Source organism: Oryx dammah, unplaced genomic scaffold, assembly GCF_014754425.2.
Source record: "Oryx dammah isolate SB20612 unplaced genomic scaffold, SCBI_Odam_1.1 HiC_scaffold_13, whole genome shotgun sequence".
In the NCBI taxonomy this organism is placed as follows: Eukaryota; Metazoa; Chordata; class Mammalia; order Artiodactyla; family Bovidae; genus Oryx; species Oryx dammah.
This window is the reverse complement of record NW_024070197.1, coordinates 24,471,708-24,486,508: the sequence shown is the minus strand read 5'-3', so window position 1 is coordinate 24,486,508 and position 14,801 is coordinate 24,471,708. Positions and strand designations below refer to the sequence as shown.

At 44.6% G+C, this 14,801-nt stretch overlaps 1 protein-coding gene across 1 annotated transcript; it reads left to right on the top strand.

Annotated features, from left to right (window-relative positions):
- The first annotated feature begins 1,897 nt into the window (after window positions 1-1,897).
- On the top strand, window positions 1,898-13,388 carry CCNE1 (cyclin E1). Its single transcript, XM_040254073.1, has 12 exons — window positions 1,898-2,175; window positions 2,643-2,691; window positions 2,799-2,886; window positions 3,116-3,184; window positions 6,914-7,065; window positions 7,185-7,320; window positions 10,139-10,285; window positions 10,557-10,652; window positions 11,076-11,210; window positions 11,320-11,431; window positions 11,525-11,682; window positions 11,988-13,388. Exons 2-12 carry the CDS (start codon window positions 2,672-2,674, stop codon window positions 12,108-12,110), a joined length of 1,236 nt encoding a protein of 411 aa, XP_040110007.1. The 5' UTR covers window positions 1,898-2,175; window positions 2,643-2,671; the 3' UTR covers window positions 12,111-13,388.
- The last annotated feature ends 1,413 nt before the right edge of the window (window positions 13,389-14,801 follow it).

The window sequence follows — 14,801 nt, the reverse complement described above, 5'->3', positions numbered from 1 at the left end:
ACCCTAAGAAGTAGATAGTGCCAAATGTGAAATAAGACAATCATGGTATCAATGTCATAGGATTATTGAGAAGTTTAGTTAACACTTTGAAGTATTGAAGACAAAGCTGTGATTTTTGAAATGTTTGTGATATCCGTTATTGTTACTACCTTTGGGCTTCACTGGTGGCTCACACAGTAAAGCCTCTGCCTGCAATGCGGGAGACCTGGGTTTGATTCCTGGGTCGGGAAGATCCCCTGGAGAAGGCAATGGCAACCCACTCCAGCACTCTTGCCTGGAAAATCTCATCGACGGAGAAGCCTGATAGGCTACAGTCCATGGGGTCGCAAAGAGTTGGACACGACTGAGAGACTTCACTTAAGGGCACAAGGCTGGGAATTTAGGAGCCTGGGTTCTATGCCTACCTAAGCCAATCTGAGCAAGACATTTCAGCAGCCTTGACCTCAGAGCCCCTGGAAGGTCAAGAATCTGCTAGCAGGGACCTCTGAGGATGACACAAACCATGTCCTCCAGTAAGATCCAGGCTCTAACTTCAAAAAGATAGTCATGGAGGGAGGAGGCTCAAGACTGAGACTGTAAATCAGGAAGGGACTTGAGAATGTTTGGAGCCCTGTGCTACATGTCTTTTCTAGAAGTTTAGTACAGTAGGTACTTTCAAGTGATGATAGTTCAATACTTGTCTCCTTAGCCTGTAAAATCCACAAGGGCTTGGTCACCATGTGTTCCAAGCATTCCTTCACAAGTAAGATTGAAGTGCCTCCCTTCCTCCAGGCACTATGCCAAGAGCTGGGGGATACAGCAGTGAACGAGACAGACAAGGCAGGGAGAAGAGAACCAAACACGGACAAGAGACTTATGGCAGCAAGTGCTGTGCAGGAGCCACAGCAGGGCAACGCGGTGGAGAGGAACTCCTGGGGAAGACCTGGAAATTCTCAGGAAAGATGTAGCTGGAAGGGGCCGGAGCTAGGGACAACAAAATCCAAGGTCCCGAGATACGAAAGGACAGAGGATGGCCAGAGGAGCTCTGATGAGAGGCAGTTGAAGGAAAGGTCTGAGAGGGTGTGAGGGTAGGTCCACGTGGAGTCCTGTAGGGCATGGAGTGTGGATTTGATGCTTAAGGTAGAGGGCCTCATGGAATCCCAGCATCAAAAAGGTCTTCCGATGCTCAGGGGAAAATCTGTGGCGAAAGGCACACATGGAAGGTAAGGTGCTAGATTATTAGCTGAATGAACACACGCACTCATGGACAGATGGACGCACGTCCAGGAGTAACAGCTGTTCCACAGGCGGCCCCCGATCTGGCGGCCTGAGGCCCTGGTTCTAGGCTCTGTGACCATGCGCTGTGACCTTGGGCACATCCCACCCTGACTCAGGGCCCGGAAACCTGCGTCTCGGGGGCGGGGGAGACGTGCAAGGAGAGACAGTGCGCGCGCGCTGCAGGCCTACGGACGTCAGGTCTAGTGGCCCGACCCCTCAGTCGGGTACCGAAGCCTCGCCGCCCGCCGTGTTTACATTCCACCAGCGCCGGCCACGCGGCTTTTTGCCGCTCCAGCGCCGCTCGGCTCCGCCCCCAGAGCCCCGCGACCCGCCCCTCCGCCGCACTCGCGCCAGACCTCCCCCGCGTCCCGGCCTGCGCAGCCCCGCCCCACCGCGCGCGCCGGCCGGCCCCCGCGTCCCGCCCCGCGCGGGCTCCGCAGCTTGGGCGGCGCAGGCCCCGCCACGGCCCCAGGGCCCCTCCCCTCCGGCGCGCAGGCCCTGTCACTTAGCCCCGCCCCGCGCAGGCCCCGCCCCGGGCGGGCCGGAGCGCCTGGGCGGGCCTGCGCCGCGCAGGGCGGTCCTGAGGGCGGTGGCTGGGCGGGGCCGAGCCCTCTGGCTGCCGCTGAGGGGCTCCGAGCCGGCCGGGGCGGAGCGGAGGGTGGCGGGAGGGCGCGAGGGCGGTCCGGGGGCCGGTTCCGCGCGCTGGGATTTTTAAATGTCCCGCTCTTAGCCGGGCGCAGGAGCAGCCGGCTCGGCCGCCAGCGCGGTGTAGGGGGCAGGCGCGGATCCCGCCACCGCCGCGCGCTCGGCCCGCCGCCGTCTCCCGCCTCCCGGTTTCCCGCTCGCCTCTGCCTCCTGCCTCCAGCCTCGGCTCGTGCCGCCTGCCTGCCTGCCTGCCTGCCGCGGAGACGGCTTCGGGTGAGGACCCTGCCTCGGGCTGCCGGACTGCGCGGCGGGCGAGAACTCCTGGAGCGCCCGGGTCGGGTCGGGCCGGGCCCGGGTGGGGGTGGGGCGAGGCCGGGTCGCCGGGTCCCCGGAGGCGTCAGCGCGGGGTGCCCCGGTAGGGCGACTCAGAAGCGGGCTCCGGGGAGGTGTTGAGGGGAAGACTGAGGCAGCTGGGGGTCCCGAGGGAGGCAATGGGCCGGCGAGAGTTTCAGGGGGCGTTGAGGCCCCCCCCCCACCCTGGGTTCCGACCCGGCGTCGCGGGCCGCTGGTGGCGCCGCGGGTGACAGGCCACCCCGGGCCCATCGGCCATTTTCCCGACCGGCCCGGGAGGCTCCCGCCGCCGCCGCCCGCGCGGGAGGGGGAGGGGTGCTCGGGACGGGCCGGCGGGCCCTGGACCCCTCTGCTGCCGTCCTCACCCCACTGCCGTTTCGTGTCCCCAGGCTTGAGGTCTGATCCTGCGCCCAGCGCCATGCCGAGGGAAAAGGAGAGGTGAGTGGCCTGGCTGCTGCGGGAAAGGGGAAGGTGTGCGGTGGTGGGGGAGGGGTGGGCCGAGATTTGGGTAGAACTCTTACCTATGTGCCATCCTGGTTTTGCAGGGATGCGAAGGAACCGGATACCATGAAAGAGGAAAGTGGCACCGATGTCTCTGTTCGCTCCAGGAAAAGAAAGGCAAATGTAGCCGTTGTGAGTACAAAGGAGACAGGTGGGGGAGGATGCCCCCCCCTCCTCAATCTTACCTGGGTACCAAAATGGGTTCTGCCCATGTATTTGTTGATAAGGGATCAAGAGAGGGGAGCATTTGGCAGAAATGGTGATCATAACCTTACTAGCTTTCTTTTTCTTCTCTGTGTCTGTGTTTTTGTCTTTGGGCTGTTTGGTGTTTCCTTGGGGTATGGGGGTTGTTTTATGTTAGTTTTTGCAGGATCCAGATGAAGAAATTGCCAAAATTGACAGGACTGTGAGAAGCCAGTGTGGCAGTCAGGTAGGTACATTTTCTGATTGGGTCGAAGTTGAGGCTCCCCTTGTTTGGGGTCAAATTGAGTCTCATACTTGCTTGCCTCCTACGGAAGGCTTTTTCTCTAACTATGGCCACAGTTCATATGACTGAGCACTGTGCCTGTCAGTGGGCACTGACCTCTGCCAGTCTTGGGATTCCAGGAAGGACTGTGTTCCTGACTGACATCCCTGAGATTACAAATATGCGCTGATGTCTGGAAGAACCAGAATGAACCTCACATAACTCAGTCCTCTCCTTTTGCCCTTGAGGAAACTGAGATTCAGTTAGAGGAGGAAAGTAACCCAGAGTCCTGTGCAAGCCAGGGGCGGAGTCTGTCCTATAGCCTAGGCTGTAGGCTAGTGAACTGTGGGAGGGCTCCTGACACACAGCTCTTTGGGTAACTGTGATGATGGGGGGTTTGTGTGTGTTCATAAGCAACTTCTCCCCATCCACACTTGTGTTTATTTCCTCATGGTGCTTAAGGACTTCCCTTTCCTGCTCCCACCCCCTTTAGGTCATGTTTCAAACTTTTTCCCCCTTTTTGATGGTTCTTCTAGCCTCTTCAGCAATTACTTACAGTGATAACTGCTGCCTAGAGTTTGATCTGACCTCCACCAGAGTATTAGTAAGACATTCTGTGTAATGATATGTGCATCTCAACACATTTTAAAAATTGACTAGTCAGTCCATTTCTCTTGCCCCTCCTTCGTGGAGTTCCCGCCATATTTCTTGCATGTTCACGGTACCATCATAATATCAGAAGTCCCTAGCCCAAAAAGCTTGTATTATCTCTCTGCCTCCAGAAATGGCTGGAGACTGTAGTTATGGCCCCAGTAGGGGAAGCAGTCTATCTCCAAACTAACTGATTAGGCTTTCTGACACTATAACAGATAAAAACTGAGCAGGAATAGTATTTGAGCCAAGGAAAGTGGTTCTGATGAGGTTAGCAATGGCAGCATATCACTTTGTAGGACAGTGAGCAACGGCCATAGCAGCTGGGTCTGGAAGAGTGAAGGTCTTCAAAGCTGTGGGACACATGGTAAAGCTGTTGTTATTGTACACAAGACCCTATTAATTACCATTTCTGGGGAGATTCTACTTAATATTGAACAACAGCTTGATGGTTTACTTGCTGTATTAGGAGAAGAGATACTTAGTTTTAGGAAAAGAAATAAGACAGTGCATTTCAAGTTCTTTCCTTTTTTCTCTTTTTTTTTCTCCCTGTAAAGACTTCAAACCAAGCAAGTTAATTTTTGTGGGTCTCTACTAAAATGAATCTCAACTTTGTGAAATTCAAGATTGGTTGTCTTCCTAGCTATGTTTTGAATTGGAATTTTTAACTGAGGCTGAAGCAAAGCTGTCTGTGTTGACTTCTTGGGGTTTTAGAGTAGTTTCAGTTCCAGAGATAACTGGAGTGGAGCCTAGGGTGCCTAAGACAGGGCTTTGGCCCTGTCCCTGGACTGCAGAGAGCTGATAGATATGATATGTGAATAGCCATATTATTTCCCACTAGAAGGCATTTTCATGGTTCAGAGATTAATGACAACAGGTTTCTACACATTGTCTAAAGTAGATAGCTTGAAATTACCCATCATTTGTGAAGCAGTCAGTGTCATATGTTATTTCTCTGTAGATTCATGAAGCTAGAATTGTGGGGTAACAACCTTTTTGCCAATTAATTACACAGAATTTTTCTGTGGAGTTATCATAGTTCAGCCCTGTTCAATAGCCCTGAGCTACTTGTAGCCATCATGCTGAACTCTGTTATACTGCTACATCAAGACCACATGGAACCTTTGATTCTTACCTTGGGTTTTTCCCAATGAAAATAATGCTCTTTTGTCTAAAGTCTATTTAACATATCCATTTTGTTCAATGTTTTGCATGAGACCCAACTTGTTTATTGAAATGGAGTCCTGGAATTTCTATTAGTTACTTCTCAGAACATGATTTTGCATAAGGTAGTTTCATTCTTCATTAAAAGAGGCACAAAGAGTCAGAGGTGGTTAGAAATAATCAAAATTGGTCTCTTGCTGTTATCCCCTTCCTTCCTAAAGTCAGATTGATCTCACTTTCTTTGAGACATGGTATACATGCAAGTTAAAGAATATAGACTTCATTATTCTGCTTCATACACTGATCAGAGGCCAACTTTGGGGACCATTTGTCTGCTTGTGGTTCACCTGATTTGTCTGTGTACTGCAAGTTGGGAACTGTTAACATTTTATCTCCAAAAGTCTTCTCTCAACTATTTCAGCCATCTGGCTGTAGAGGGTGACACCCAGCTTCTGCTTTCAAAACCAGAATTCATTCTTGAATGAATACTACTTAAAGCAGTTGTAACATGATCCTTTTGAGTCAAGGAAATGACACCAGCACATGATACTAGAACTGGAAGAGGATGTTGCCCTTCTCCAACAGCTGTTGGCAAGATCTGTCATGGTTAATTTGCATGCCCAATTCTTTGCACATTGGATGGAGGAGAGCTTTATCCTACTTTGCTCTTCTCAGTACCTTGAAAGTGCTCTGGCTTCCTCTGAAAGTGGCCAGTGTGCCAGATAGCCACCCTGTCCCATATCTTCCAAGCAGCACTCGGAGAGCCCAAGTTTCCATGTTCATTTACAGTCCTCTCGATTGTCTCTTTTCCAGTCAACATTAATGATCTCTCTGCTTTAAAAAAAATTGCTGAGTCTCAGACCTTTAACAGAGCGTCCATGCTGGCAGGATTGTTAACATGCCATATCTTCAATAAGTTCATTATAATTTTAAAAAACAATCATAGTTGTTTCGAGTAAGATAAACAGTAGCTTTACAAAGAAAAAGCTTTAAATGGCAAAGTGACATTTTCCAAATATTAAAAATTGAATTAAATATCTGGACTTTTTAAAAGAAGCATTGTTTGGGTTTTTAATGATGGTTTAGCATTTATTACTATATAAGCCTTTGGGGGTGGGTTTCAGAGGTCTTCAGGAATATCTAGGCTTTATCTCTATAGACTTAGTAAATCCTGTGACTGTTGCTTGATGTGGTTTTAAGTAGGCAGATACTCCTTTTTTTTTTTCCATTTGAATTAAGGAAAATGAAAGGTCCTCATTATGTAATATATTTGGCCTGACCTGCAACCAAAGGAAGATGTCACATTTGGTGGGTTTTTATTAAATGAGGAAACTAAATATAGATGGCAGTCAGTTTTATACTTGTAGTTGTGGAGTGCTTATGTAAATACTTTTATTGGAAATTCTTTCACGTTTAAGACATTTTATTAGATTAGATGTACTTGTTAAAAAACCCAAGTCTTTGAATTGTGACCAAATCTCCCAATACCCTTTTGGAGCCATGCTTAGTGTCTTACTGAACCACTAGTAGATTTTCTTTTTCAGTAACCTAAGAGCTGTTTGCCTTTTGTCTTACCCTTCCTGGGCCCTCACGCACCTCATATGAGGATGATGATATGGAGAATAAAATGCTACTGACTAGTTTTCTTAGGTACTTACTGCATAGACTCCTGAGAAAATGAAAGCTTGGAGTCATTACTGTGTCTTCCATGCTATCTCCATCTTAATTTAGGCCGGAATATTGATTTAGGCCTAGAGATTGCTCTAGGTGCGTGAAGACATTTTTTTTTGTTTGTTTTACTGGCTGTTCTACAAATCAATGAATGTAAAAACAGCTGGTTTACATCAAATGTTTTTTTAACATGTCTTTATTTTACAGCCTTGGGACAGTAATACAGCCTGTGAAAACCCCTGCTCCCTGATTCCCACACCTGACAAAGAAGAGGATGAACTTCTGTACCCACACGCTGCGTACAAGCCTCAGAGGTGCACGCCATCGTCATCCAGAGCGTCACCACTGCCTATACTGAAGTAAGCTGACCACCGAGTGCCTCCTGGGTCTCTTACTCCCTGTGTGCACTTCCACTTCGCTAGCTGGATGCATACTGACGCCTGTCTTTTGTGTTTTGCTTGGTTTTGTTTTTTTGTAGCTGGGCAAATAGAGAGGAAGTATGGAAAATCATGTTAAACAAGGAAAAGACATACTTGAGGGACAAGCACCTTATGCAACGGCACCCTCTTCTGCAGCCTAAAATGCGAGCAATTCTTCTGGATTGGTTAATGGAGGTAGGTTGAGCCTTCTGGTTAACTAGAAGCATTGACCATTTCTAGATTCTTTTGTGATGTTGTAATCTCTTCATGTGTTTGATTCCATTGACACATTGTGTGTCTCTGAACTGTGGTATATACACTACAGTGGTTTAACTTTTTTGCTTATGTACTTCCTTAAAAGAATTTCTGAAGTCTATTTATCCCTTAGATGTTTTTAAGTTGGCATCTGAATTTTTTTCTCAAAGTTTAAATAGTTGGTAAGGTTGTATTTTCCATTAATTATAAATATTGGTATTTGATCTTTGTTAATTAAATTGCTTTTTAAGTGTACACAATAGAATGTGTAACAGCTATTTGATACCTTACTACCAAATGTTTTAAAAATACATGAACAAATTTATCTTTAACAGTCAGAAATTTTATATTGTTTCATTTTAACTCCTTGGGACCCATTTCTCTTTCCCCACAGTTTATCCTAACAAAATATATTGTTCAAGTCTTCTATTGATCACACTATCATACTTCACATTATCATACAAAAATTTATCAAATAACAATATTATAAGTTATAGTAAATAATTGTTAAATACAAGAAGTTATGATGTATAGGCAGTGCACCTCTTTCTAGGAGGAAGTGTGGGTGTCTCAATAGTGGCTTGATTAAGGGACATTTCTTGGATACCGCTTCCCTTGTGGCTCAGATGGTAGAGAATCCTTCTGCATTGCAGGAGATCCAGGTTTGATCCTTGGGTCAGGAAGATCCCCTGGAAAAGGGAATGGGAATCCACTCCAGTGTTCTTGCCTAGACAATCCCATGGACAGAGGAGCCTAGTGGGCTACAGTCCCTGGGGTTGCAGAGTCAGACACAATTGAGTGACTAACAAACATACCTTGGGTGGGTGCAAAATGAGCTTTCTTCTGTGAGTGGCAGTGTATCTTAGGCAGATCCATTTTATGAAAGTATATATGGAAGCTGAGTGGCTATGTATTCCCTAAAAACAAACTGCCGTGTACCCTTCAGAAAGTTTGTATTGACAGGGGTATTTGTTCCCTAGTTGTGCTTATCCTAGAGTCAAATCTGCTGCCACCTAACATCTTTGTGTCTCAGTCAGGCAAGTCACTTAACTTGATTTTCTCATTGTAATGTTTTCTATTAGTATTTTCCTTACATAGTTTGTGTGGATTAGAAATAGTGTGTATGAAGTACAGCTTACGTGTGTGTGTGTGTGCTAAGTCATGTCCAACTCTTTGCGACCCCCTTGACTAGTCTGCCAAGTTCCACTGTCCATGGGATTCCAGGCAAGAATACTGGAATGGTTTGCCATTTCTTCCTCCAGAGGATCTTCCTGATCCAGGGATTGAACCCAAGTCTCCTTTACTGGCAGGCAGATTCTTTACCACTGAGCCACCTGGGAAGCCTCTTGGTAGGGAAGATCCCCTGGAGAAGAAAATGGCAACCTACTCCAGTATACTTGCATGGGAAATCCCATGTATAGAAGAGCCTGGTGGCCTACAGATCTCCTTTTTGGTGTCGCAAAGGAGTCAGACTTAGTGACCAAATGATAGCTTACATAGTAGGCCATGTAAGAGTTACATAAAAACATCTTTTTATCATTCTTAATCTCCTTTTCTTTATTGGTCCCTGAAAATGTCAACATAGAAAATGTACAAATGTACAAATTCTTTGGCAGGCTTGCTTAAAACTATAGGCCTTAAGTCATGTAATACTATTGAAAGGATAGAAAAGAATGATAACTTTTATGTCTAAAGTGGGTCAAAACGTGAGTCCACAGTTCACAGGCAGTCTTATCTGCAGTGATGTTAAATTTCCCAGCCCCCAGCCCAGCCAAGAAGTATGTAGCAAAAAAAGAAGTGCTTACACAGTGTGCCTGATGGTGAGCTGGGTAAAATAGGTCTGAAAATTTGTTCCATAGAGAACAGAAGCTCTGGTTTCACTTCTAATCCAATTGTAGTTGAGTTACTTAATAAAGACTGACTCTAAACGTGGTTCCACATGGACTTAGAAACCCTTTGGTGATTGATGGAGGTCTCTAGTAATGTTCTGTTTGTTGTTTCCGCTGGTGCCTTTCCTACTTATTATAACCCTGTGAAGTGTACTTATTTGGGATATACTACTTAGGAATAGCAGTTTTAAATGCATAATCAAACATTTGATGATAGTAATGAATTGAGGTCTAATATTTCTTTGGTCCTTTTCAACTCCATCATGTATACTATGTTTCCATATCTCACAGCAGTCCTGTGAGGTTAACAAAGCAGGACTAATTTATAATGTCTCAATTGTATAATCGGTTTTTCTAAAGGGGAGCCTAGGATAGAACCTAGGTCTCTGAGTCTTTCATTTAATACTTTCTAATAAAGCTTTTGCCTCTTGTGATTAGATTAACAGTGTTTTAGTGTTGTGGTCTTTAAATAAACCTATGTTCCAGCTTTCAAACTTTCATACTGATGATGTTCATTGTGAAGAAATATTGTAGTTCTTTCCTCACATCTTAATGAAACTTACAAAGGGGGACATATTTCTTTGAGAAAATTTTGTTTTTCCTTGAAACGCTGCTTTTACTGTACTGTGAATGTACCTTCTTTCTGCAGCTGTGAGCTTTTGCTCTTATATTAGATCACAGAACACTTCATCCTTATCCTGAGTTCCAGTTTTTCATTGTGCATGTGCTTAGGGATAAACAAGGTAACCATCCTTTACGAAAAGCCAGTTTCTGTCTCTTTGGTTTTATCCTTCACCAAAATCATGGCAAGTTTTTTTGTCTTTCTTTTTTTCCTCAAGTAACTATTCTAAAACTTACTATTTTTTCAGGTATGTGAAGTCTATAAACTTCACAGAGAGACATTTTACTTGGCACAGGATTTCTTTGATCGGTATATGGCAACACAACAAAATGTTGTAAAAACACTTTTACAGCTTATTGGGATTTCATCTTTATTTATTGCTGCCAAACTTGAGGTAAATAATTTTCAAAATTTTTTATGTAGTACATGCTTTTCTTGAGATCCACTGGAATTAGGGGAAGGGATCAACTATTTGTCTGTATTTGTATTTTTCTAATTTGAAGCCTTCTAAAGTTTAGCCACGCATAAAAAAAGGCTAGAAATTAACCAAGAAAAGTATGAGTATTTAAAATGCTTAGGTTAATTTAATTCCTTTAATCAAAAACATTGAACTTCTATAAGAGATGGGCATTTTGCTAGTAGTATCTTCTTTTATTCCCTTTTAGGAAATCTATCCTCCAAAGTTGCACCAGTTTGCTTATGTTACAGATGGGGCTTGTTCAGGAGATGAAATTCTCACCATGGAATTAATCATTATGAAGGTATGTTACAAGTTAATTTTTCAGTCCTTTTCAAAAACACATACATAATATCTTTTCTGCATTCAACATGAGTGCATCTGGCTAGGTGTTCTCCAGCTGGACACATTGTGGCGGGGGAAATGGCTGCATTCTGAAACGCCTTTAGAGGGGCTTTTCTGGTGGCGCAGACAGTAAAGAATCTGCCTGCAGTGCAGGAGACCAGGGTTCAGTCCCTGGGTCGGGAAGTTCCCCTGGACAAGGGGATCAAAACCTACTCCAGTATTCCTGGCTGAAGAATCCCATGGACAGAGACGATTCTGGTGGGGTACAGTCTGTGGGGACACAGAGTCAGACACGACTGAGCAACTAACACTATAGAGGACAAAGGGAATAGAAATGTCTTTTTCTTTATTCACCCGTGGTCTGTTTTCTGTTTTCCCATAGGCCCTTAAGTGGCATTTAAGTCCCCTGACCATTGTGTCCTGGTTGAATGTATACATGCAGGTTGCATATCTAAATGATTTTTATGAAGTGCTCCTGCCTCAGTATCCTCAGCAAATCTTCATACAGATTGCAGAGGTAAGTGTCTCTACTACCTCTGTGGGGCACCCTAACCCACCACTAGACTGAGTAACTCTAGAAGGGCTGTGTGTTGGCTTGTCCCTTAGTGTTCTGTTCTTCCCCATAGCTTTTAGATCTCTGTGTCCTGGATGTCGGCTGCTTAGAATTCTCTTATGGTGTACTTGCTGCTTCCGCCTTGTATCATTTCTCTTCATCCGAACTGATGCAAAAGGTTTCAGGTATGTTGGCTTTCCAGTCCATTAACAAGATATATGAAACTTACAAACTAATTGTTCATCTCAAATCGACCGTAACGTGTATTTTCATTGCAGGGTATCAGTGGTGTGATATAGAGAAGTGTGTCAAGTGGATGGTTCCATTTGCCATAGTTATAAGGGAGACAGGAAGTTCAAAACTTAAGCACTTCAGGGGAGTTCCTGCTGAAGATGCACACAACATCCAGACCCATATAAACAGCTTGGATTTGCTGGTCAGTACTGTTCCTTGTTTCCCAGACAAAGTCTTAAAACTGCCTGGGCAGCCTCTTCACTTTGCTTCATACAGGCTCCAGATGATCCTAAAAAGACTCCAGTTCTTTTTAATTGGAAAAGAAAAATTGGGATCAACAGATCCTATCTCTTAAATATCATATAGACCACAGGCTTTTAGATTGTTCTTTGCTGTTTCTTTTTCCTTCACTCACCTACATAGGAAAAAGCACAGAGTAAGTGAAGTCCAGAGGATATATTCTTCCATTGTAACATTTCTATTTCTTGCTTTTATTCTTATCAATAGGACAAAGCCCAAGCAAAGAAAGCCATATTATCTGAAGAAAACAGGATTTCTCCTCTCCCCACTGGAGTCCTCACCCCCCCACAGAGCAGTAAGAAGCAGAGCAGTGGGCAGGGATCAGCATGACCACTCCAGCATCCTCACCAAAGACAGCTGTGCAGAAGTGCCCGCTCCAGGTTCTCTCCTGTCGACTGCAGCAGAGACATGCATTAGCTTTTACAGATATTTAAATGGAAGAGCATGTCTCTTCCGTGACAGAAGGTTTCTGTGGATGGCATTGGACAGGGAGAAGTGTTTTTTACTGAATGCTTAGATTTTTTTAATAAGTGGGTCAAGTACACCAGCCACCTCCAGAACACCAATGAGTGCTCCAGATGCTGCTAAGGAGGGTGATACTTGACTTGATTGATTATTCACACAAATAACAAAGGCTTGAAGTTGAGGAGTGCCAAGTTGCTGTTGGTCTCCCATGGCTGTTCTGGGCTGAGTCGTATTAAGTGGACAGGTGGTTGTGAGTGTTGTGATGTACAGCCCACCACCAGCTGTGCTGGGGGCCTCCCCTTTCCATACTATCAGTTGACAGTGTACAATGCCTTTTATGAACTATTGTTTTTTGCAAATGCTGCTATGTTTATCCATTTTTTAATAAAGATAAAACACTGTCTTTGAGACAGCTGATTTTATGAGCTATGTCTGGTAATTTAAGTTAGGAGTCAACTTTGAATGTGGCTGTATCAAGTTCTCTTTGTTAATTAACTTCATGCTTCTCAAAACTCAAGCCTTTCAAACAAATATATTAAAAGAAAACTTTTGAAGTGAGCTTCAGGTGCCAGCCTCACAGGCCTCCCAAGGGCCCCTGAGCTAGAATGAGGCTCTGATTGGCATCTTCCAACAATGCCCTGTGCAGTGGTGATTCCGGGTGGGCTCACTGGCCGGTTATGGTGATAATAGTGAAGTCACATCTGCATCCAAGAGGACTCTTAAGTGTGATTTCTTCCCGAGCACAGGACAAAGGTCATAAAGTATCTGTGATTAGTGTTATTTAATACTCTGCGTCCTTATCCAAAGCTTAACCTAAAGAGTCTTTATTTGGAGAACTTGTTAATGTCATAGCCTAAACTGCTTTGAAGAAGAAAATGCAACGTAAAGTTACATGTAACTCAAGGCCGTGATGTTCGTAAAGTCTGTTCCCTGATCACTGATGGAATCACCAAGTGCCTTGCTAACAGAAGAGGTCACTGTCCACTTTCAGGCCTGATGTGCACAGTGCACATCACATTTTGTGGGACATTCTCGAAGTGGTGGCCTTGTCAAGTCTTATGTCTCGTTTTCTCACAGTGTTTTGGTCTATGTATGAGTTCATTACGGGAGGGTGAATGAGCAAATAAATATCATTTATTTCAACTTGGTGTTTGTTATTTCACAAAAATCTATCTGAAGTAGAAAAATAGCCACTTTTAATCTACCACATTTATATGAAATTTGAGAGAGCTCCTACTTTTTCACATTGTGATGCTATAGTTCTGTCATTTTAATACAGTTTTCTTAATAAATGCATTATAAATATACATGTAATGGCATTTAGCAAATTATACTCTTAGTTAATTATTCATCTCAGAGATACTCTTGCCTTTAAAGTAGTGACTTTTTAATGGTGATCATTTGTGACTTGAACATTCCTAAAAGGGGTTAATTTACATATGATATTTTCTGTGCAAAAATATGGCACTAAATACATTTCTGTTTTATAAGTTTGAGAGCTTGGCAGATGTGAGGAAACACTGGCTCAAAAGCATGTTTGAGGTAAATACTTCATGGACTGGCGAGCCGTCGTACTGCAAAGAGCGTTAGTTACTGAGTATGCTGAGATGAGGCTGCCTCACTTGTAAATTGTCAGAGTGCTGTATTTCTGGAGATCGGTATTCTTTTAAATAGCAGTGTTGCCACAGGCAGCTCTTGATAATCTGTGCTAATAAAGGATAAATCCCAGATGGGTAACTGAAATCCATAGTATCCAATATTTTCTGTGACTCTGCCAGAAACTCTCTAAGCCACTAGTGAGAAATCAAATTTCCCCTCTTGAAGGAGCTTGGAAGTTCCAGTACAAACTTTGACCTCTCATTGGTTGGCTCTATACCCATTTGCCAGATCAGATTTATTCTGCAATTTATCTGAAACCAACTGAGGCAGCATGAAATCAAACATAGCAGGGGTGGAAGTGGCAGCTCTAGTCAACCCTGGTGAACAAATGCTATGAGGCAAAGATGTGTCAGCAGGAAGGACCCAGAGAAGGGAGGGGTAATTTGCCAACCAATCATGAAGACTGATTCGATTGTGGTAGAGCACACCACATCCTCATGTCGCACCCCAGCTCACAGAATTTACACAGCAGCCCTCATCACAGCTGCTGTCAGGCCTATGGCCCCCGTGCCCAAGAAAGGACACAGTTCTTCAAGTGGTGGGTGTTGAAGGTTTTCCAAAGCCATCTCCCGTGTGTGGAACCTGGACAGCCTGTTTTGCAGAGGTCATTTTATACCAGTGGGAGAATAAGAGATGCTGAGCTTCACCTTGACTCGTTCTTGAGACCAAGAACCAGTAAGCAGAGCTGTGAGTCCATTAAGACTTGGAGCTTAGTGTGTAGATGCACTTCTATTCTCCAACTCAGGCACAAGAGAGATTGAAGTTTATTTGGGCAAAATTAGGCTCTACCTCAGAGCAGGGATGGAAAGAGAAATCAAATCTGATAATGTCTAGTCATATTTATCCAACCGTGCATTTTCCTACCACATGTTTAGCATTTTGAAATTCAAATCACAT